General features: G+C 37.3%; 1 protein-coding gene across 1 annotated transcript in view; it reads left to right on the top strand.

Annotated features, from left to right (window-relative positions):
* Positions 1 to 22,409, top strand: part of LOC103768548 (pituitary adenylate cyclase-activating polypeptide type I receptor-like) — a 39,039-nt gene extending 16,630 nt beyond the window's left edge. The window contains exons 10-13 of the mRNA XM_008935694.1: positions 707 to 798; positions 19,592 to 19,721; positions 19,937 to 19,978; positions 22,221 to 22,409. Of these exons, the coding sequence (XP_008933942.1) occupies positions 707 to 798; positions 19,592 to 19,721; positions 19,937 to 19,978; positions 22,221 to 22,409 (453 nt within the window). The remainder of the gene's footprint in view (positions 1 to 706; positions 799 to 19,591; positions 19,722 to 19,936; positions 19,979 to 22,220) is intronic.
* The last annotated feature ends 3,156 nt before the right edge of the window (positions 22,410 to 25,565 follow it).

Below are 25,565 nucleotides of genomic sequence, written 5' to 3'. Positions count from 1 at the left end.
CTGACATTAAGAAGCTATGGAGTTGATGGCAGCCAAAGCGTTGAATTAAAATGGGTTTATTAGCCTCCAAATTTTTAAAACTGCATCTGTAATTACATAATTCTATAAAAGAGATGATGTCCAGCATGACCTAAAACTAAAAGACATGAAGAACATTAAACACCCCTCTACACACACCCCCTTGTTCCTCCCAAAAACATTAGAAATCTTCTCATCTCAGGACAGATTCAGCCAAGCAGAAGAAAAGTGACACAACTTGGGATATCCAGGAAAGGGGAGACACTAAATTGTGACTTATAGATGAAGCTAAACTGAGAAATTCCTTAGTTCAGAGAATGGGGATAAAGATGTTTTTACTGTTGAGATCTTTGCTACATAGTTTTGATGTGCAAGGATCTTTCTTTTTATTCTTTTCACTGATCAGTAACTAAAAAGTTGAAAACTTTTCACTTATTTTTGTCTGATCTGGGGCTCAGGACTGAAGAAATTCTGCTCACTTTAGATGCTGTAAAAGTAATATTTTTACCTGGAAAAGGAGAGATAAGGCACTTGTGAACTTATTCCATTACTCCTGACTCTGTGAAACTTCTAGGCTGCAATTGGAGAAGAATGAGGCAACAGAGCCAACAGGTCACTGGGAATGTCTCATTCTCATACTTCAAAAAATATCTTATTTTCATAATTTTTCCCTTTCTTTCTCCCCTAGATAAACTTTGTGCTTTTTATTGGCATAATTGTGATACTCGTGCAGAAACTCCAGTCACCTGATATTGGGGGCAACGAGTCCAGCATTTACTTGTAAGTACAAACAAAGCAGTAATTAATTTAGACTTCTAACATACACATAGGAAAAAAGACAAAGTCAAGAGCATGCTTCAGCTAAAGTAATTTGATTTTCAAAAAGTGTCATAGGATTTATTAAATTTATTTGGTTGTTTTTAACCTTTTTTTTTAATCCAAAAGCTACTAAAATGCATTTTAATGCCAATTTGCACCCTTCTTTCAGAAGCCTTAAAAAAAAAATCCCATAATTACAAGCTTTTTAAAAACCCACAGAACTTTTTTAGAAGTCAGTTGACTGGAAATTAATCTACTGATCAGGCATAATTATGATTTTATTTGTGGGACAGTCTGCTGTGCTTCATACGTTCCAAGGACATGGTCCAAAGTTCATTGAAAGCAATAGGGGAAAGATTTCATTAAATTTAGACTGAATCCTAATTTAGGAAGATCTCCTAATGTTGCTTATGTTTGTGTTGCCTGTAGCCTTGAATGCTTGCCACTTAAGTGAAACAATCTCCACACACGCCTAGAATTGCTTAAAAATGCACAGCAAATCCTAAAATTTTCCTTTGGAAGCCTTAAATCTTCCTGATTTATATTATTTGAAAGCCAACATCCTTTTTGATAGTTTCCACCTTATTAGAGGACAGTGATCAGCCATTTAGGATGGTCTTCATTCCATTTTAAGTGCATGTAGTCGTTTTCCATAGTAAAATTATATAATTATTTTTAATGACTAGGCTATGCTGTGGTACATTTGGGTTTTTTTGGCTTTTCAGCCAAAACACCATTCACATTTGCTTTGCAATTTTTTTGTGAGCTTTAGTGATTTCTAGCACTGATTAACATAGGTAAGACTATTTTATTTAACATTGGATTCCTGGTGAAAAAAAGCAAGCCAAATAAACCTTAAATAAAAATCAAAGATGTTGGGGTAAATAAGGAGATATTTATTTTAATTAAGAGGTTAATTAGGAGATCTTTTATATTAATACTTTAAAAAAATTCTCCAGTGATCCATTTCAGCCTAAGTAGCCACAGTCACAGTAGGATGATGTTATCCATCTGTATGACAATTTTCAGGGAAAAAGATGTTTTCCAGCAGCCTATTTTTCTTCACTTCTTTCCTATAGTCTTGTTTATGTGTACATGAAATGTTCAAATTTTATGCATCCCTTTTTCATCTCTGTGGGACATCCACTTATTGAAAGTACTGTGCTTGAAGTTGGCTCTCAACTATTTTCACAGCCAAAATTAAAGCTTTAAACTCATTCTGCAGCTGGATACATCTCAGGATTAAACCTCAGGAGGAAGTGTAGTGAATAGATGAATTGTATGCATGGTTTGCCTAGGTTTGCATGAAGACTTCCCACGTATGTGCTGCTGGGAAGATAACCACTGAATCTGAGATGGTGATTAGCACCCAAGATGTGCAGAGCTAGTTCTGATTACAACCTAAGTGCATGTTTGGTGGCTGCTGCACATCTCTCACCTATGAAGCAAAGCATGCCATAGACTTGAGTGATTTAATTAGGTTATAAAACATCCTTGTCATTTTTGATCAATATGGTGACTGGGTTTTTACTGATATTTTTCCTATGTGTATAGTTAGCCACCAAAAGCAAGAGAAAACATCATATTTTCTGTTTCATTCGCTGCCATTATTTTTTTTCTTCATATTTTTTTGCAATTTTATAAATGGGTGTGTATAAATTGAACTTGCATTTATGTATGTGTTATGGAGTGGAGTGTTGTTTATCCAAACAGATCCAACAACAGAAAAGTCACACAGAAATTATAAAAAGAAATGAAATTCATAAGTCTATGCAGATCTACACCAGACATACTCAGTATCTGTGCACACATATCCTGTAAAGAGAGAGCTATTGTGAAGAAGTTAGATCATGGTATGGTTATGTCACCATATTGAAATCTCTGTGGCATTTAGACTGTGGTCCATATTAAGCATTTTCCATGTCCTATTTTACTGTTTCAAACTATTAAACATCATTCCATTAGGGCCAAATTCTCCATCCAGATCTTTAGTCCACGACGTATTTAAAAATAAAGTATTTAGTACAAGATACAGATCAGTTGTGGTGGAAGAAGGATGTTCAGCCTATTTCTGAAGGCAATAGCACATGGTATCTGCAGCAGTGATTGAGTTTTATTCTACTGTCTTCCACGTTTTGGAATAACCCATTGGCCAGCAATTCCATCATCAACAAAGAAAATAAAAGACCCTACAAAAACTTCATTGTTGACTTTGAGTAGGATTTAATTCTTCTTATACGTGTGGTACATGTTTGCATTCCCTTTTAATGATTATTTTTGTAAGGGAAATCTACCTCCAGTTCTATTTCATAGGCACTATAGCTATGGTTCTGCAAATCACTTAGACCTGTATTTGACTTCAAAAGCCTTGGGGATGTGCTTAAATTCAAAGATTAATTACATATTGTTACCACTGTGCATTCATTGTTAAAAATTCCCACTACTGAGGTTAGCTGCAGGCTAGGACAGGAACACAGCAGAAGAGGGCACTGCTAGGGAATTCATGCTTCATAAATTTAATGTAGATGCTATAGAATGTAAGACTTACTCTAAACATGTCATACAATAATTTGTATCGTTTGCATACAATAATGAGCACTTTACCCTCATTAAAAAAGTCAGCCTTTCTCTCTAAATAACCTGAATCATCATTAGATGCAATAGCTTTTGCCTTTAGGCTGGCAAAACTTGGAAATGTAGCTAATTCCAGATGATTTTCTGGAGCAGTCAAATGCTTTAGTGGTTATAAACTTCCATTTTATCAACTTGTGTGTTCAGTCATTCATCACCTGTCTTCTGCCTTCATTCACATATCTGGTTCCCCCTCAAAGCCACCTGCATGCTCCTGATCCCATTTCACACTAAACAAATTTGGAGAGAACAAGAACTCCACCTTTTTTAATCATGTTTTTGATAGAAACATCATCTTTTTTGCTGATGCTTTAGATAAAAACTCCTCCTCATGGCTGAAGTGATTGGGGGCTAGATTCATCAAAATATCTAAGCAGCTGAGGTAGGGATTAAAAAGGAAATAGAAGCCAGCCTTTCTAATGTTCAGTTTAATTTTATGGTAGCTTTTTTCCTGAGAATCTTAAACAGTTATCATACTTCCTCCCAACAGTCATCATAATCATTATTTACTTTTCAGTGTTAGGAGTGAGCTGCCAAAAGCATCAAAAAAGATATAACTTTGGTTCTTGAACCATATTCTGGTTTCAATTGGTTAATATTCATGCTGAATAATTCCACCAAATTAAGCATCAAATCAAAGCAAGACCAGTAATGTAAATACAATAAACTTTTATTTTAGTGAGAAGTACTAAGCTCCCTAGGTGCTGGGGAAGCATAACGTGGTACTGGTTATATTCCTGGTGTTATTAAGACAAATATCTGCACAGTTTCAGACAGGTTTTCTTGCTCCATCTGGTGAATGAATTGTCCAAACAATTTTAACGTGCCCTGATTATAGACATGACATACTTGATCCTATAGTATAAATGACAGTGTCTTGGATTTGTGCCTGTAAATTCCATCCAGTTGGATTTTCCTTAGTATGCTTCCAAACAGAAATCACTGCCTGATTTTTAGCAATCTCTAATTGCAGTTTGTAAATATTTTTAAGAAGTAGTAGGTTATTTACAGACACTGTTACATCATATATTGAAAGCCAAGCAGCACCACATCAGAAGTCCATGAATCCAAGGTGTATTCACAGTTCTGGGGACTAAAATCACATATTCACAACCCTGCTATGGCTGGTTCAGCTCACAGTGTGTCACATCAGGTCCATATTATTTACATGGATTTTCATACATCAGTTCCTTATCTAGAATTTTAGGAAACAGAAAATAAATTGATCTGGCAAGATTTCACTGTTTTCTTGAGCAATCCAGCCAATGGTTTGTAACATGGTATGTCCGAATCTGCTTTCAGGCACCCTGGTTTGGATCAGGTTGCTGTAGAGTACATTTAACCCCCCCCAAAAACCATATCCCTTTAGAAATGCCTACACAAAACTTAAATCCACGCTATTATTTTCATCAACATCGTTGCATTGTTGATTCATTATAGAAAGAAAATCATCTAGCAGGTTCACTACCATAAATCACTACAGTATTGAAGTAGGTGTGCATGGTGTAGGGGCATGCTGGACTAACCCTTAAGATTTGAAAAGGCCCACACATTTCCATCAAGTCTTTGTTTATTCATTAATTTTCAATGATCAAACACATTTCACTTAAAAAAATAAATATTTAAAAAAAAAAAGAATCCGTTTAATCATGAATAGCATAATTTGGGAGGGGGAAGCTTGTTTCTGCTTTTGCTTTAACAGATTCTTCATAAATTTTGTATCACACGTTGAAAACTCAGTGAAAAGAAAAATAACCCCCACCAATATCTAGCTAATTCAGGTCTACGTCATTCCTCCAATCAGCATCTTGCTGGAAAGAAAGGAGAAACATGGCATATATCATAGGTAGGTATCCTTTTACATATGGTGCAACCTAGAGGGTTAGGGCAGGAGAAGAGATGCTGTAACCCAAATGTTTTGGTAAACAACACTCCTCTACAGTTTGCCTACAAAGTCACTGGGCGCTCAGTGATTCATTCTGCTACTGCTTTGTCTTGCTGCAAGTGCTCAGACTGCCAGCATTGATTACTGACAAGGTCTTCCTGCCAAAAGTCTCACTTCTGACAAGAAAACGGCAGATGTTTGATGACCAGTGTGTTCTTTAGTGTGGCACTTTGATTTCTTAACCCCAGGTGCTATCAGTTGGGTGCTGGAATGCCCAGTAACCCAGCAACAAAAGGAGCTCGTGGTCCTGGGCTGAGCCTTCCTACCAGGAGAAAACACAATGGAAAACATAGACAATGATCATTTGTTATCAGTGCATGATCAGTAAGGACCTAGTCCTCATGTCTAAGAAATTTGAGGAGAGTAGATGTTGGGTACATTGATTTACACTATTTTTTGATGTATTTAATGGTCTAGAGAGAAAATGTTCTCATTCACAATTCCTGTACTTTACCTTTCCCAAGACTAATTGTTATTTTGGTTGTTGGTTTGAGGGTTTTTTGGTTTCTGGTCTGGACATTTTTTGGGGTGGAGAGGGGTATTAATTTATGCCAAACCTTTTCAGATAGGGATTAAAAAATAATTGAGCCTCCTCTTTAGGAATCTAAAATCATGTAGTCTATGAACCATAATTAGCAATAATATATTTACACAGGGATTTATTTAGTTTCAGACAAAGTGATTGCAAACCCTATTCTGCTTTGATTAGCTATCTATAGATTTGCTGTGAACTCAATTACTCTAAAATTGAATGACACAATAATTAGTGTGTTTATAATGTTCTTGTGAGCTGTTACTCTCGTTGAACAGCTGAGGGTATAAGGCACAAAGGGGGCTGCTTAAAATCTGCCCCTCTGTCCCCATCCTGTGCCTGTGGCAAGTGGAGGAACATAAACATACATCTTTGATGGCCAAATTTAGCTTCCAAACCTAAATGCTGTCCTCTCATCCGATATGCATCTTTCACATTCTCACAGTGCTAGTAGGATCAGACCTAAAATTATGTCCACCTGGAAAGTGATTTTGTTATTTCATGGGCCAAAGGGACATTCTAGAAGAGCAGAGAAATATTTTTAAAGGAAGTTCCATCCATTGCTGATGATCTACAAGCACTTTACTAGATCTTTGACAGGATCTGATTTTGAAATCATTGATCAGAATACTTAATTCTTGTGGTTACAGGATCATCTGTGATATATAAAATGTTAAAAAATGCTCTGCCTCTGTTATTTTTAAGTCCTTAGAAGGTAGTTAGAGTGCAAGTCCATTGTGCCTTGGCCTACCTGGGCCACATCTGGATGGTGGAAATTGACTCCTCCTATTTTCTGTTTTGAAATAGTAATGAAAAAATAGAATGACTTTGTGAACACTATTTGTGCATGTTGCTGTAAGGTATTTGTAGGAGTAATTTTATGGTTTCAATGGACAGAGGAAAGGATACAACACTGATTTATGTGCTTGACAAACTCCCTGAAGGTTTTTGAAAGTTTCGTGCTTAACAATTCTCTAATGATGACTTAAAATTTCCACTTCACTCCATGCTCTGTGGCAGCCTTAGAGAATGAAATTCTTTGTCCACAGTTTGTGTCCTAAATGAGCAAAGGATAGACATTTTTTTTCCCCCCCATCTGCTCCAAGAGTAAGCCATGAACTGGAAAAGAGCATGTATGCATTAAAAGAGAAGCCACTAATTGAGAGATCAAGGGGGTGTACAGGTTATTGAGGTAACAGTGCCATGGTACATTCAGCAGTGTGGTTCTCTTCATAGAAATGTTTCTTCCACTTTTTTTTTTAAGAAGAAACAACAATGCAAAGCTTGATGTGCTCTCAAAGTTCTGTCAAGGATTGGATTAGCCCTAGCAACCCTACTTCAGAGGAAATTTAGGCACAAAAAAAGGCTACATAATGTCTTATGAGTTCCCATTGAAATGTCAGTAACATATATCTGGATATTTCAGACCTAAATATCTTTACATCATGTCTTGGTTGCCATAATTGGTCTGGAACAGCACTTGTAACACCTGAAGGATCAGGCTACTGTGATTTATATAAAAGTTTTTACATCTGTGCCTGGGTACTTGTGTAAAAATAGTTCTTTGCCTGCACGTATGCTGTTTGAATTTCTACACACTTCTAAAATGGTTCCAGCACTGCTTTTTAAAAGACCCCAAACACTTCTGCAATGTGGACACTATAAAGCTTCTTTAATATGAAACTAACTACACTTAATTAAATTCTCTGGATTATTATGACTTTTGCCACGCAGTCAAGTTTACTGATTAACAAAAATAAAGTGGCCTTCCTGAAGAAGATGGGGTGAAGACCTCAAATGGCTTTTGAAAGTCACCTCACTTCAAAGTGAATAACTTAATTTTGCTTTTTATTGATAAACTTCAGTTGTCATGGAGATCAGCAGAGTAGGGAACTTCTGGTGCCTAAGGCCATGCATCTTTATGAATTATGGGATTTGGGTGCAGTGTTGTATCCTTTATCAGGGTAGATTACTTACTAGGAAAGATAATTGTTTCAGATGGATTCAGATAATTGTTTCAGATGGATTCAGATAATTTTCCAGATCATTTTTTAACTAACTTGGGAACATCCAAATTAAACCATTCTGGATGTTTTACCTTTCCCTCCTGCATTCCTCATAGTGAAGTTTGGTTTTTGGAATGCATTGTTAGGCTGAAAGAAACAGATACACAATTTTATTTGTGCCCAAATCTGTTTGTAGCTTTGTTTCTTTGGATTGGTTACTTAGTGTAAAGATAAATGTGGAGTTGAAGCAACTGGTCATGCAGCAGTTGTTGCGAGACTGCAGACAATGGGGAATAATTCTGACATCTCTGATCTTGAACGTGCTTCCAATTTACATCCAAGCTTGATGCACACCAGCATCCATGGTCTTCCATTTACTTTATGCTACCGTTCACATTTTTGCCTCTACCATATGAGAACAAAAGGAATCTAATTCCCCTTCACTGTCTCAACTTCTCCTTCCCATTGATTTCTTGTGTCTCACTTCAGCAACTAGCATGCTTCACATCCAGTGGTTTTAGTTTTATGTCTAAAGAATTCCAAGGATATACTCCAAACACATCCATAGTCCTTAGAGCCTGAGGTATGGAAGGAGCAAGAAAGATAGTGCTGTCCCAGTGCAGAAGGTCTTTTGATCTGAAGGGGAAACTTCTCATGAGACTCTTTGAGCTAACACTGTACATAAATGAGACTGTGTGGTGCAAATTAGGTAATGGGTTAATTAACCAGGAACAAATTCTTCTAGAAGCACAGACACAAAGGCCACCAAGTGACAATGCCTTAATATTGAGTTAAGTCTCAGTGAAGGTGGTTTAAACAAATGTATGTTACCTCAAGGATGGACCAATCCAAAGTTGTGCATATGGTCCACATCGTAGTCTTAGCACCTCATTTGCTCCACACCTGTAACATTGCTGAGAGATTTCCAACCATATATTTCTAATGAAAACACTGGATTTGTTCAGCTGATTAAATATCTGCAATACTCTATGGGTTTTGCTAATTTTTTTTTTTGCTTTAAGGACAACAAGCTACTCACATGCTCAGATATTTTATGTCAGGATTTGGACATGTGTATTAATTTCAAACAGGAAACCTATATTCAAAACCATTTAAGAATCTTTCTTGATGTGGTATATTTTTCTCACTAAACAGGTTATTGTCCTCTACACTACAGTTAAGTTACTGCAGCTCCATCAGAATTATTCCATGATGCATGACATTAGTGTGTGCTCTGGAGTCAGTGAGAATAATCCAGCTTGGTAAAGGATCTCCAGAGTTAATACAAAGGAAGGACCAAGACATGTAGCCTTGAAGCAACTCTTCATTTAAAGACTGGTTTTGATGGGACTATTCTGCTCTCTACTGTCAGCTTTCCTCTCTAGAGAAGAGCTAAATATTAAGCTTTATGTCTTTGCTATTTGATCTCATACATCCCCCCTATAGAAGTTAGCAAAGCCAAGAATGAACAGTATAGAGAAGATTTTTGGCTCTTTTTGACCATTCTGTTTCATCTTCAAGACTCGGTTCTGCACAAAAGTCAGAATTATTGAACAAAAGCTTCCAGTTCAAATTCATATTTGTTAAGCATTCATTTTCAGCCACAGCTATAGTCTATGAGCAGTAATCCAGCCTCAGCCTCTGGAGAAGTGACAGTGTTTTCCTCACAGACGTACTGTTTCTGCGTCAAATGATTGTTGTAACTTCCAAGCCATTTTTCACTTGCAATAGAATAAACTATCTTTGGTGCATAAGTATCCTCCTGTAAAGTGTATGGAGAACATTGAATGTTTTCTATAATATGGAAGCTTTGAAATCTGTAGAAGACCCTTGTGAGGTTTCCTACATAATTTCATTGATTTCACAAGAACCTAGACACAAAAAAAACTACCACAAAACTTTTTGGTTTTCCAAATCACTGAAATGAAAATCAATCCACTGAGTTGTGTAAGACAGCAACTGACAACATTGAAGAGAAGAAAAAGCTGACCTCTGACATGTTAAGCTAATGCAAGAGACCTAAACAGAGAAACCAATAAGTTATATGCAAGAAAACTACTATCACACATTAAAGTACTGATTTTAGTCTGTTTTACACAAGGTCTGTACAGGTGACCTCACAGTTTCTCTTTTTTTTCCAACTTGCTTTCAGATTATTCCCAGGTATCAGAAGATGATCTTGGAATACCTCAGACCCTTTAGAGAGGTCAGAGGAAAGTTTTTTTTGGTGGTATTAGCAGTAAAAAGTAGAACTGTAGGTAACAAGTCTGAGACTTTGGCAAAAGGTGATTCAACTAAGACCTTTAGACTCGTTTGCAGTTGAAGAGTAGAAAAACAGAGTTGCCTTTTTTTATGAAGAGCACAACAATGGATGTACTTTTAACAAGACAGCATGGAATCCACTCAGTTTAATAAGACAATCATACTGGACTCATTCTACAATCAGTAGGGATCTACCCAGTCCAGAGAACAAAATTCATAGTACAATTTATTTCATTTTAAACAGGATGTTCAAAATGGGCCAGATGAATCTCACTTTAGGGTCTGTTTCTTACCACTGACTGCAAAGCTAGCAGGGGCAACAAGGTAAAAGAGATACAGCTACACTGTTCACTTCAAAAATTAGATGAGGTGGAGCTAAGGAACAACTTCTGAGAATCATTCACGCGTGTTCCATGTCTGGATGAGGGGGTGAATGAGTCTATTTGCACACAGTGGACCAGGACCCACAGTCATGGGGCAGGATGGAATTGTTTAGTCTGTTTTCTGCTTGCAGAATGAGTTCAGTATTCTGAAGGGATTACATCTGATCTGTAAGTCCAGGGGTTTTGTAAATGTAGTTGGTGTTTTGGCCAGAAAACAAGTCTAGCTTCAGGATATCAGCTATTGAGTAGCAAGGAGAAGAAGTCCCCCAACCCCTAACAGTATCAGCTGTAGGTAAGCAGTCATGAAGCAGAAGCATAATTTACAGATGTTATGAATGAATTTTGATTACATCTGATCTGTAAGTCCAGGGGTTTTGTAAATGTAGTTGGTGTTTTGGCCAGAAAACAAGTCTAGCTTCAGGATATCAGCTATTGAGTAGCAAGGAGAAGAAGTCCCCCAACCCCTAACAGTATCAGCTGTAGGTAAGCAGGCATGAAGCATAATTTACAGATGTTATGGATGAATTTTAAGGCTTTTTTTCAGTCTCTCCCATAGAATCTTTCTACTTTCAGTTAACGTCCTGCTGTATTTTCAGTACTTTATTTCACTGATATGTTTTAACATTCCTAGTACTGCACAGCTGCCAATCCTATTTGTGGTAAGATTCCATAGAATTGCTTGAGCAGGACACACAAAGATTCATAATGAGGCACAGTTTTAATATGTATGATTCAAATTCCACCCTGGCTGTATTTTCCCAAAGGATCCCTCTTATTCAGGGTCAACCCATAAACTCTGTCATTCCCTAGGGGCTGTTAGTGACTTAAACCCAGAATCATGATCTTTTTCGTTATGGGCTACACGGCCTTGGTAAGAGAGCATGATTTCTTTCCCTGAATCAACATGTTCATTTATCTCTCTTGAGCACCTCTGAGAAACCTACAAAGTCGTTAGAACTGAACTGCATCCACCTTTGCCTTGAATCTGTGTACTCTTTCATTGACATTATCTCGTTAGGCCTCAGACTGACAAGATGGCCTTCAGCCACGTCGTGCATCACTCATCTAACCCTGGGAATGTTTAACTTTTTCTTTCCCCTTCCACCCTAGCACCCTCCCTCTTCCTCCCAGATGCAGCTGCAGTCCCTGCACAGGACCCAGGCGGTGAGACTCAGCTTGTTTGCCTTTAGCTGTCTAAAGTCTCGTATTTAATCTCAGCAGTCTAGTCATCGTCTATGGTCAAAGTGAGGGACCAGGGGCACCTCCATCAGACAATGCATCCCGTCTGTCTCTAGAGGCCTCTGTTCCACAGGTCAGCTCAGCTTCTGGAAGTGCCTGTTTCTTTCCATGATTCAGTGAGTTAAAGGTGAAAAGTGAGTTTAAATTCATCTTAGATCCGTATACCTAGATGTGACCAATCCCATTCTGTGTGTGCCTACAGGGACTTGAGGATCCTTCCCTATTTCATGTAGTGTTTTCGTATCCATAATCACATTTCTATTAATTTTGTCTTATTTGGCTATTTTTTTCCTCCTTCCTGTTTCTTTCCTTTCTTTCTGGTTGCTGCCTCCTCTGTCTCTTCTCTCTTTCTCCCTTTCCTTCCATCAATGTTTCTACTTTGATAATAAGTGGATAAATAATTAAATAAACAATTAAGGAGGGCAGAGAAGGGGGAGGAAGGAAAGTAAATTTCTATCAATCCTGTACTCTAAAGATTTCAGATCACTTTACAATATCTAGCATCAGAGAGGTGTTTCTATACAAATCGGATAGGATGGCAGGAAAAATGCTAACAGCACTAGGATATTCATGTTTGCCTAAAAAGTGCTAGCAAAGCTTTCCATAGCAAGCCCACATGTAAACACCTCCTCCTTGGGTGGGCAGCAGCAGTTAATTCTTAGATACTATTTTCAAAATCAAGTGTATCCTTTCTGAAGATTCTAGAAAATATCAAGTGCTGTCATGTCTGGTCTACTCAATAGAAAAACCTATCGTGAAAATCAATCCCTGAAAAATAAAACAGGACATAAGCAGTACAGGTAATAAGTGTGGGGATTTTTTTTCCAGAGTACCATGAGTCGTTGAAGAACACAACCCCCTACAACACTCCATGACTAAGAGTTTTCAAAGTGTTTATTGATTTTTAGATGTTTCATTTTCAGATTATGTACCTTAAAATGACTTCATGAGTGATGGTTTTTCAACACAGGCTGAGCAGCAACCCTCTTCTGGTAAAAATTGGTCAGGTAAAATGTGTTTCAGGTCAGGTGATGAAAAATTGAGGGAGGCACTTCAAAATCCATAAAATCCACTTCTGAAAGTCTCAGTCATAGTAAAAAAGAGCTATCTCTAAAACTTCCCTCTTTGGTTTCCATCAATCTTAGCTGACAATTTATACACAGCTCAGCTCCATGAAAACTACAGGTGGTGCAATATTTTATCACAAAAATACTGCAGTAAAAGGAACAGTTATTTTCATATTTGCTTCCTTAGCATCATTTAAGAACTGAGATTCATTTTGTGAGTTTCTGTTTGCTGGATGCATGCCACAATACTGTATTCTTTCCAGCTTTTGTGCTATAATCTTTAATAACAATGATGCTGGCTGGTTTTGATTACCCAGAAGGAAAAAAAAACAAAACAAAACTCTAGGAAATGGGATTGTCTTAAAGGAGTTAACAATAGGGAGAGATTTGATCCATTTTCAATTTATTCTGTTTTCCTGTTCAGCTTATAAACTGCCTCTTCCATCTGTGGTTAGGTGAACACAAATCTTAGACTGTGCTTATTAGCAGAGCAACAGAAACATTGTTTGATTTCTGTGAATAAAGTGAGACATTTACCTTGCAGGCAGTTGCTTTAAAAACATTTTTATTATTTTTTTAATTATTTTCATAGCCACTAGAGATTTGGTCAGGGTAGTCAGTGGTGATTGGTGTGCTCATCACCACATTTTTAAGTGGATATATAAAATATATCAGATAAACGCTGACCAATAAATATATATTTCTCTCTTTACTACTTATTCTCTCTAATGATTCCCAAGGGAACAAGGGTGTCCAGTTTACTTAGACATCTGTACTATAAATATCCACCTTTCCCTGAAGTGAACCCCTCCAAAACAACCATGTGTTGGAAAACAAATAACACCACAAAGAAATCACCCCTTGAAAGTCAGCAAGAAATTACTGTTTTCAATTTTCATGGGTTTTGGCCCATTGTAATGTTATAAAATCTTTTACAGGATCCCTCAAAATGTCTTCCTATGTTGTACCAGATTTGTTCCCCTTCTTGGAAGCTGATTTAAATTAGCCTCTTTTTGTCTCTAGTAAATGTAAACATCTCAATGTCCATGACACCTCTTTCTAGAGTACAATGTGTAGAGAGATCATGGTCCTGATCCACAGTATATGTACCTGCTGCTTTTCTGACCACATCTGTCTTAATGTGTATGACAAAATTAAGTAGTACCTGTGAATTACCAGTAAAACATGTAATTTTAATACTGAACTCCCCCTCCATGCAGCAAGGAAGCTGGGCAAAGTGCTTTGGTGTCCTTACTAGTAGTCTTCACCTAAGAGAAAGGATACACACTACTTACACATGAAAAAGAGGAACATCTGACCCAACTTCATCTTAGATTAACCTCCATCCTACAAGTTTGTTACTATCTAATTGTTCCCCACAAGCGTGCAGTCAACTTCCATTGAACAGGTTGTTCTGTTACCCTCTGTACCAACCCCAGACCACAAAGGTCGTGTGTATTTTGGATGCGTAACGCTGCCCACCTGCCTCCAGATTGTTCATCTCTGTTTTTTTTTAATGTGAATCAACACGATTGCCAGCAACAGCCAGTGCATTTTTTTGTTGTTGTTGTTGTTGTTTATTTTTGCTTCAGTCAAGCAGCTGGTTTGTGCTGTGACTTCATCCTGCCGTGTCCGCTTCCCATCTTTGTAGCGTGTCTCATGAAATGTGTTGAAAGTGACCTACCTTGGCCTGTTCCCAATATGCTGAAAAAAATGCTAACCTTGTCATATTCAGCAGCTGCGTTCAGAAATGCTACTGTAAGCCCAAGAGGGCTAACCAGCACTCTTGCAAGATGTCAGAACTATCAACCATTACCCTGTAAGTGTACGCCCTCCTGTGACGTGACTGTGTTTGTATGACGCATGTTGCAAGTAAATGAATGGATATTAGAAGAGGGGTAGTAACCAGAAAGCAAGAGTTCCTTTAGTTCTTGTTGCATGTAGAATATTTTTTTGTTGTTCTTTGCTTTTGCTGATGCGCCATGATCAAGGATTTTAAGGTTATTTTTAAAAACAAACAAAAAAAAGTTGTATTTGTGGCTGATGCTGTTTATGGTTTTGGGTAGTGTCTGCGTAGAAACTATTAATAGTTGGGTTTGATTATACAGCAAATAGGTGAGCACTGGTCATACTGAAAGTCAATTTTTCACCTGAAAGATTGCTGGAAAAACAGGGGCAGGGCAAGATTGAGTGAGTCAGACTCTCAGATGGTCTAAAACTTCTCATGTCCATTGAGCAGAGTGAAGCTGTGTTAGCATGCACTCAGGGGTGAGGAAAGACTAAGGTTAACCTGGTATCAAAATGGTATGTGTTGAGTCAGAAACCATTGTTAAAGTTCTATCTATGGAGAGTGAGACATCTAGAAAAGTGACTAAATGCCATTTATCCCAGAGATGGGTGAATTAATCACTTTCTCACAGTGCACCTCACTCTGTGACTTGGACAAGCCCACAGGATCCGTTTTGGTGAGGTGCAACTTTCAGGAATCTCTTCTGCAATATGTTTCCTGATGGACTTTACCCTTTCACAGCAGACTAATCAACACTCTTTAGGATGTCCTGCCACACAGATCCAACAGTCCAACCTTCTGCTAGTTTACTGATAGTTATCTTTGACATCATTAACGAAAAATGGTTTGTAACTTACAGCAGCATATGTTGTTATATTTGGTACCTAGAAAAAAAGAGATTTAAAACATGAAAACAAATTTTCTCTGGGATTTTACATATCAAGGTATTTAAGAAATAGACCAATGAAGATGCTCAAAAGATTTAGTCAGCAGAGTGACACTCTGCAAAAGCAGATAAAAGAAACAAAGAATAGCATAACCTAAGTAAATATGTTCTATTTTATAAATAATATTACCTTATTTTGTGTGTTAAAATATGAAAGTCCCAGTAATCTTCCACTGTTTTTCAAGTCCTTAGTCTGAAGATGTGATTTATGCATGGGAAAATGAAAAAGCTGTAATCAGCTCCTGTGTTTAGGTGTTACCACAGGTCTTCAAAACTGATCCTACAGATGTACTTCAGCTTTTGGAAAAGACATGTATGTGTCAGAGATTACTGAGGTTTCTGAAAGTCACATGTTAATTGTTTAGCATCATTTTCCTAGAATAGATACTTTGATTTATTAAACATGAGTTGTATTAAGCATTTCATTACTAAAGGCATCCTATATCTTCATGCTTTGCTCTTTATCCTTCTACTTGAAATATTAGCATGATTATTTTTTGTACCTGTTCATCACTGAGTTAAGGCAAAAGAGATGGTATTCCTCTAATCTAAACCTTACAAGGCAACAGAGCAGCAATGATAACCTCAGTCCAGATTCCTTTTGTAGTCAGTGGAGAGCCCTAGGATGTGATAAAGATTATTTTTTGTACCTGTTCATCACTGAGTTAAGGCAAAAGAGATGGTATTCCTCTAATCTAAACCAGATTAGATTAGGCAACAGAGCAGCAATTAAATGACAAGCTCAGTCCAGATTCCTTTTGTAGTCAATGGAGAGCCCTAGGAGGTGATAAAGTCTTCCTTAGGAAGAGATGAGGAAGAGGTGCAGGCTAGGCTTTGAAGATTTTTTGCTTCTTTTGACAGTCTGTGATACTACGTCCCAAGAAAGTTGGGTGGTGAGAATCTCTAAGACCAAAGCAACAACCTCTTTGCCAGAGAACCTCTTTAAACCATATAGAACCCCTTGGGCCTTGTTTCCTATTGCACAGTTGCTCAAAGTATATATATTTTTTTTTTTCATCTGATGTATAGTTGTGGTGTTTGTTTAGACCACAGTGTTAATCCACCTTCTAGAAACCTGCTTTAAAAAAAGGAATAAAACCAGTGCAACATTGAATAGAAATCACTGGAAATTCTGCTCAATAGTGAAATGTGATGTATATTTTAATTTCCAATTCATGCCCAGTTACATCCTATCTAAAATCCATAGACACTTCAGCAGCCTTGAGTGTGGATCTGCAAAGGAAAAACAAAGACATGGCTTCTTCAGAGACTCATCACAATTAGATAACCTTTCTACTTTCTGTTCCTTTTACTATAAAGATGTCATTCCATAATTCAATAGAGCAGTGAGAAAATAAACAGAGGACACAGTTATCTGTGTCTTTTTATACTAGGACTTTGTAGAAAGGCCACATTCATAGCCATGCTGTTGGAGAAAGTAACATGTTTAAGCTGTTTTTAAGGAAAATAACAACTGGAAAACAGATCAGCCTTGATAAACATTGAAATAAAACTTGCTTTTTTCTAAACATAAACCTTAAGACATTCCTCTACTTGTTGGAATGTAAACAAGATTTTTGCTGGGCTTGTTGGAGAACTTTTCTACACAGCCAGTTTCAGCCCAACTGATTGGTTATTCTCTTCAAAACTTTTGGATCTGACCCCTGAGATTCTTGCTTGTCTAAAAGAGTGTGGGGAGGAAAAAGGATGAATGTCCTTAGCTGTTATATTCCAGATAATTTCACTGTATCCTTCAACATCTTCTTTTCACCACTGCCTATAAACTTACACATCTCACAGGTGCTGTTTTAAGTGTTTCTTCCTAATGCTCTTGAAAAAAAACCACAAATCATCATCATCCACAGTTACCAGCATTTCTCTAGTTTTTCTTATCATTAAAATCTGCCTTTCCTCTTTATATATGTTAACAATCTGTAAACATCAGAATGTTTTCTTACATTTCATGCATTTTCTTCCTGGCTTTTATGACGATATTAAAGACAGCATCTCAAATAAATTGATGATGGCATTATATTTCAAGATCCCACAAACTAATTGTGTGATTAATCAGATATAATTAATGCCATAAAACTAACAACAGAAAAATTCTTCCTCGGCATCCTTCCCAAAATTCATCTGCTATGAATGCAGTGAGATAAAATATACTAAAAGACAAATAGATTCTGATTTTTAAGTCAAAATAAAATTTAACCCTTTGTTGGTTTTGTTGTTAATTCTGAATATAAAGAGTAAGAGATTTTGAGAGATGATACTTCTTCAGCCAGGTTATTGCCATTATTTGATTTTTTTTTAAAATTTCATGGCTACTTTAAGATACTTATGTTCTTTACATCCTTTTTTGTTTAGAGATAGTATTATCTTACAGTCTTTTCCACAATGTTTCTGTTCCTTTCCATTAATCTGATTATATGTCCATAAAGAAAAAGCACTAGAAGGGACCTTGAAAGGTATTTTAGTCCATTACACTAGGAAATGCCTTTTTTGTACAACAAATCACCAGAGCTGGAGACTCTGTATGCTCTTCATCAACCTGTTCCAATGTTGTTTCTCTGTTTTTTAAAACAAATTCTTTTGGTCAACGTCTAACTTGATAATTCACAAGAACTGTGCCCTCTAGTTTGTGGGGTCTTTCACCAAGGTTTGAGATTTGGTGTGCATGGGACTAACGAATCATGTGTGATTAACACAGTCTTAAGGCAAGGGTTGTGATGTATTTATCCTCATTAGTGCATAAAGCATGACTGGGACACTAGCAATGAATTGATGCCAAATTTCCAGTTTAGTATTGGATATAACAGCAATGTGTACAGAGTTTTTTGAGATGTATTAATTAACTCTTCACTTTCAGTAAGACAAACATCAATTAGGGGATAATGTTGAGCATGTATTAGGAAATTCAAAAGTGCCTGCAATATACCATATAGGTGCAAGTAGAGAAAACATTTAATTTTTAAAAAGTAAGTTGCTCTTCCAAAAATCTTTATGGCTTCTTTTTAGTCCTCCTTCTACCTCCTTAACTTAAGGAAATCAGTCCTATTTATTCCCCTGTGAAAATGTTCTGGAGGTTACTTTAGCCACTTTATTAATAATAAAGCAGTTGCCTTATTTCCAGATCAACATTTGCTTATTCTTGGGTCTTTTTTTGCTGCTCTATCAGCAAACGACACTCACCAAAATGTGTATAGGTCTTAGCTGGATCCCTGCTTTTGGGGAATTTCATCCATATTGTTCAGTGCTTACAGGTACACACATTCATTTCCAGCCCTTTTGTTTATACCTGCTGAGATGGATTTCCCTCTAAAACCCCTTTATTCTCATGCACTGGAAATTAGTTATACAATGGAACCAGACTTAGGTTTCCAATAGAATAAATGAGAACAAAAACAAGACCTTGAAGAATAATCACAAATATAAGGACATACAGGGTTTGGGTTTTTTTAGCTTTATTTGTATTGTTGTTTGGATTTTTTTTTGCTATGCAGAAATAAATTCACACACACAAACACTCAAAAAATAATTCAAACACTCTGTTGGGATTAAGCGAATGGGTGAGAGGTTTGTTATTGTGCTATCTGAATTGAATGAATTGAATAGTCTGAATCCCTTAGCAAGATTATCCTCCTCGTGTTTGGCATGGGAGAAAAAAAATCCCTACTTATAATAATGCAAATTAAAATAACAGCACAGAGTATTAAGCATTACTAATGCCCTATTATTGTAGCAGTGTGAAGAAGTGGGAGCAAACTACAGTGTGTGTGAAATCACTGTTTGGGAACAAATGGGAATGTTGTATATTTGTTCGGGTAATTATACAGTGTATAAATTTCCCAGTAGGCAGGCAACAAAATATTTTTCTGTGCTTTTTTTCTTGAATTAAGGCATGAGTTGTTTATTACAAGGCTGCATTAAAGTTGTTTCCCTCTGTTGTAACAGGAGACTGGCTCGTTCTACACTCCTGCTTATCCCCCTGTTTGGAATTCACTACACGGTGTTTGCTTTTTCTCCTGAAAATGTCAGTAAGAGGGAGAGACTAGTGTTTGAATTGGGACTGGGATCTTTCCAGGTGATTATACAGTGAATTCTGCTTTTGTTACAAAGAAGTCTCTGCTTATTATAACTACTTTGCATGCACAGCTCTCAGACTGTGTGTTTATCAATTTATATCTATGTTCTCTATACTAGGACTTTGGTTTTGTTTGTTTGTTTTAACTCCAGCTATTTTCTGGTATTTACTGAAGGATTTGAATTACATTACTTTTTTCTTTCCCATTTACCTAGGGATTTGTTGTTGCTGTTCTCTATTGTTTCTTGAATGGGGAGGTAAGACTTTTACTATTTAGCCTCCCACATCCATCACCATTCCATTTCCTTCTGGGAGTAACTGCTATCCTAAACCTTCACTGTAACTCATCATCTACCATATTCCCTAACAACTTAAACTGAAATCTCACAGTGTCTCAGCAAATGAAAGAGGATGTGTGACATCTTTATTAAATCAAAACCTTGGCCTTGCCAGAGGTGATGGCTCAGCTTCGTGCTCTCTAACAGAGGTAGGACCAGACTGTACTGGTCTCTTTGGTTGTATCATCCCAGGTGCAGAACTTTGCAGTTTTCTTTGTTAAAATTCATGCAGTTCTTGCTAGCTCACTTCCAGGCTGTTCATTTCTCTCTATAAGATGAATCTTCCTTCTGACACACCTACTTCACAACCCAGATTGGTGTCAACAGCCAACTTGATGAGGGTTCAATCATATAATCTAGATCGATAATTTATGAAGATGTTGAACATTGAGAGGTCCAGTATTAATCCCTGGAGGACACCACTAGTGACAAATTGCCAGTCTGAGTGAAAGAAATAGTCCAATAGCCTCAGAGTGTGGCCTGTTAGCCCATGTCCTACCCCTCTAGCAGATCACCCACCCAATCTATATCTTGCCAGCTTGCCTAGGAGAAAGCTGTGGGAAACAGTGTCAAACACTGTGTGGGAGTTCAGACAAACAACATCCATTGCTCTCCCCATCTCAACAGAAAATGTTATTTTGTTGTAGAAGATGACAAGGTTAGTCTGGTATGATTTGTCTTTGGTAAATCCCTGTTAGATATTCCCAGCATCTGTAGCAGGAAACAATCCTCAATACACTCCAGGAACCTGATGGAGAACTTGTGTACCATTGTGTTGTTTCCCCAACAGACATCTGGGTAATTTAAGTCACCCATGAGAGCCAGGTTCTGCTGTCCTGAGGCTTCCTTAAGCACCTGAAGTAAGGTTTGTCAGCCTCATCATCCTGATCGAGAGACTGGCAACAGATACCTAATAAACAATCCCCCTTGGTGACAATTCCTCTAATCCTAATCCAAAGGCATTCAACAGAATTTTCATGGTCTCCATAACTCATATCCATAGACTTAACATTCTGTTTTACATAAAGTGCAATTCCACCACTTCTTTTTCCCTTCCTAACTTCTCAAAAGTTTGTAACTATCCATTTTGGCCTTCCAGTCACGTAAGTTTTCCCACAAAGTTTCTGTTTTTTCTGTAATATCGTAACTCTGACTGAGACAAGTCAAGACAGAAGAGAATCTCCCTCAAGACAGAGGAGATCACTTGGGCATCTGTCCCTTTCACTTGTGCCTCTAGGACTCTGAAGTCCTGCTTGACCACGCCCAGGTTTTGCGTTACCACATCATTGATGCCCACATGGAAAAGAAATAGGAGATACTGGTCTGTACTTTCAACTAGTTCTGCCAATCTCTCTGTGCCTTCCTGGATCTTGGTTCTTGGCAAACAGCAAAGTTCACTTGACTCCATATCAAACAGGCAGATGAGTGTTTCAGTGCCTGTCAGCAGAGACTCACCCACCACGAGCACTTGCTGCTTCCTTTTGCAGCATCACCAGGAAATTGCTTATGAATAAAAAGTAGAAAGGCTATAGAATTATTTGCTTGTTTTCTAATTACACTTCTGATCATGGATTGTGTTCTTCTTGGTGATTTACTGTGGGTACCCATGAAAAAAATCTCAGGGGAGTGGAGAGTGTCACAGGTTTATGTTAATCCAAGAGCTATTGGCTGCTCTAGAGGTGATCTGAAAACAGGAGGCAAAGTTTTCACTAGACATACCTCCATGAATGGCAGGTGAGAGACAAGCTGCCTGTGTGGACACATTGCCTCGTTACTGTCTTACACCCTCTGGTTGCTGATTTCTTTGGCTCCTTGTGTCTTTGGTAGTGACCATTGATGAAAACAGGATTTTTTTATTCCAAGAAGCTAGCTCAAGAAGCAGGTTGGAGTTAGCGTTGAACAGGTCTTCTCTGCACCTCTGAGCTGATCCTCAATTATCTGAAGCCAGAGACACACAACCCAGGCTGTAGATGCCTCTGCATGCCTGGACCTCTTTCAGATATGGAGAAGTCACTCAAGTGAGGGGTGTGATAATAATCTTATAAATAATTCTGTCAAATTGTGGCCTTTTTTTTTTTTTTCTCTAATCTTGATAATTTGTCAGCATGTCCTCGAGCGGCTAAGTACATAAAAAATGACCTTTTGAAGTTTCTCCCTAAAGGTGCAATCAGAAATAAAGAGAAAATGGAGGAGCTGGAAAGTCAACCGGTATTTTGCTGTGGATTTCAAACACCGTCATCCCTCTCTAGCGAGCAGCGGAGTGAACGGGGGGACACAACTCTCCATTCTGAGCAAGAGCAGCTCTCAGATTCGGATGTCCAGCATAAATGCGGAGAACCTAGTGACATGAGCAGCTAAGGAGAACCAAGCAATCAACGAGCAAACCAAAAACCATCTCTTTAAAAAGAAAAAGAATGAAATCACAGTTATGGTGGCGGTGTAGGTCTCCCCTTTCCTTTTTCCTTTCCTTTTTCCTGTCCTTTCCCCTTTCCTTTTTCCCTTTCCCCTTTCCTTTTTCCTTTCCTTTTTCCTTTTTCTTTTTTCCTTTTTCCTTTTTCCTTTTTCCTTTTTCCTTTTTCCTTTTTCCTTTTTCCTTTTTCCTTTTTCCTTTTTCCTTTTTCCTTTTTCCTTTTTCCTTTTTCCTTTTTCCTTTTTCCTTTTTCCTTTTTCCTTTTTCCTTTTTCCTTTTTCCTTTTTCCTTTTTCCTTTTTCCTTTTTCCTTTTTCCTTTTTCCTTTTTCCTTTTTCCTTTTTCCTTTTTCCTTTTTCCTTTTTCCTTTTTCCTTTTTCCTTTTTCCTTTTTCCTTTTTCCTTTTTCCTTTTTCCTTTTTCCTTTTTCCTTTTTCCTTTTTCCTTTTTCCTTTTTCCTTTTTCCTTTTTCCTTTTTCCTTTTTCCTTTTTCCTTTTTCCTTTTTCCTTTTTCCTTTTTCCTTTTTCCTTTTTCCTTTTTCCTTTTTCCTTTTTCCTTTTTCCTTTTTCCTTTTTCCTTTTTCCTTTTTCCTTTTTCCTTTTTCCTTTTTCCTTTTTCCTTTTTCCTTTTTCCTTTTTCCTTTTTCCTTTTTCCTTCCCTCCCCTTCCCTTCCCTTCCCTCCCCTTCCCAATAAAGCAAAGGAAACGTGTATATATCTCTTTTTAACAATCAATCACTGTAAATACCCAACTGTACTCAAGGCCATTAATGGAAAAATGTTTCAAAGATAAGGAACAGGCCACGACCACCCACTCAGTGATTTACATTTCAGAGCCTCTGCCAGTCATCCGTTGTCAGTCAAAAGTAACAAGTGATTGCTGTGCAGTTGTGATCCTTGGTTGCCAAACTGATACTACTCTGTGAATGGACCTGACCATCAGTATTTTTCAAATCAATTTCCATTTTGATTTGGATTTGCCTTTTTTTTTGTTGTTTTTTTCCTAGTCAAACATATCTTAGCCTCTCCCTGTCTTTTGGCATGTGAATTTTTTGCAGTGTTTCTCTTTTGAGTCTTAAGATGGAGCTAATGTTCTTGGGTTAATCAAACCAGCTGATTGAGGAAGACCTCCAGAATGTTAAGTTCATGGCTGGATTTGGTCAGATGATCCCAGTGGACTTAAAGAAACTGCTGTGCCAATGTGAAGCTGCCCAGCTACCACCGATCAGTGTGGGGACTCCAGGCAAGAGACCTGGGATCAGCTGTCTTCTTCTGTACCCAGGGACTTCTGAGAATGCTTTATGTTCTAGCTGTGAACATTCTATGATGTGAATTTTCTAAAAGGGCCATGCAGTTGAGATATATCTATATTTTTTGCCATTGAGTGAGTGATTGATTGATTGATTGATTGAATTATTTGACTACTAAAAATAGCTGTCCCCTCCTTCCCACCCTAAAAGGAAAAGTCATGCCCAGGATGACCCTTCCCTCCAGATAACCCTCTGAACCCTCTGCATCCATGTCCAAACATGGCATGTTTTGGGGCAATGCTGTCACACAGAGTGTGGTGCCTTTGCAACCTGGTTGTCTTCTGTGTGTTGACTCTTTCCTGCCAGAGCAAGAGGCACAAGAAGGATCTGTCATGATCATTTTGGAAGGTAAAATTAATCTGCATTTGGTGAGCAACTAAACTGTGCAATAAGATGGTATGGAAGGAAAAGATAAAGACTTTGGATGACTTCCCACATCTGGGAGTATTCTCTGGATATTCTGTTTATTTACCCACCAATGGTCTTACTGCTTTTCTTTGAGAGGAACTAAAATGTTCTTCAATCTTTGACTTTTAGTTAAAGCCATAGCTGGTACATACCTACTTCAATCAAATGGCAATGATGTCAATTCTTAAAGGTCTTTATACAGTGCATAAAGGCTTTGAGGACTGTCCCAGTGTTTACTTAATTTTGGATTTATGAACTGATATATATATGAAAAATATATATATATCTGCATGTATGTGAATGCATATATTAAAAAAAAAATTAAAATTGCATTTTAAATGTGAAGTTTTGAACTGAAAGTAACAGTAACCAGGAAATTCAAAATTCAGGCTTGTTCCTTGGTGTTAGTTGACATGCTCACAAACTGAAAAAAAAGAATAATTGAAAGACTCAGAATTAGCTGAATGTGGGCTCTTAATTTCACTGGGTTTCCTTAGTTTAGGTAAAAAAAGTTTTAACGTCATTTTAAGCAAAGTTTTTTTTTAAAATAAAGCCAGCTTCCTTATTTTTAAAAGGAGAAAAAGACGTTCTTGGAAAGCTGTGAAAGAAATCTTAATTATAATACTTAACAGTTATATAGTGCTTTATGGAACATAAACTGCTCTCTGTTGTAGCAGTGTAAATGAATGTAAACAGACAGAAATGTTGAGACTGAGTTCATATTTGTACAGGATCTTGTTCTTATGAGACTCTTACACCCCTTGCTGGTGAAATCTACCCTTGCACAGAAGACCAGCAAAAAGGTTTAAAACACTTTAAATTCCAGTATTTTAAGGAGGAGTTAAATAATCCAGACACCTTTTTTGCAAGTCTTCAGCACTGGTTTGCTGCTCCAAGAGCAGAAGATTTCTCCCTCTACAAACCCTCTGCAAAAATCACTGAAGTATTTTTAACTGATAGATTGGATCTTCCTCTCTGATTAGATACTGCTAAAACCTATTTTAGAAAGTTTCCTGAGACACCATGTACTTTGCAGTCCAGAAAGATGCAAGGAGAGCCAATCTATCAGGTAAATCCATCCTTATGCATTTTTAAAATGAGATTATCTAATGTTACATGAACAGATAAAGATTATTTTGTATTTTCTGCAGTATGGGCTTTCACAGGGTATTATACTGACAACACTCTAAGTGTATTAGTTTAAAAAATCAAAAATATACTTTGCATGAATGCCTAGTAACCATTTTTCAAGCATTAATACAATAGAACTTTTGAAAAAAGAAGATGTTGAAGTCGGCCTCTAGCTGGAGACTTTTTGCCATGTTTCAGTCCAGAGCAAGAAAGTGTTTGGATCTTTCTTATTTTATTTTATTTTATTTTA

This window comes from Merops nubicus, unplaced genomic scaffold (assembly GCF_000691845.1).
Source record: "Merops nubicus isolate BGI_N331 unplaced genomic scaffold, ASM69184v1 scaffold9242, whole genome shotgun sequence".
Classification (NCBI taxonomy): domain Eukaryota; kingdom Metazoa; phylum Chordata; class Aves; order Coraciiformes; family Meropidae; genus Merops; species Merops nubicus.
This window is presented reverse-complemented; position numbering and strand designations above follow the sequence as displayed.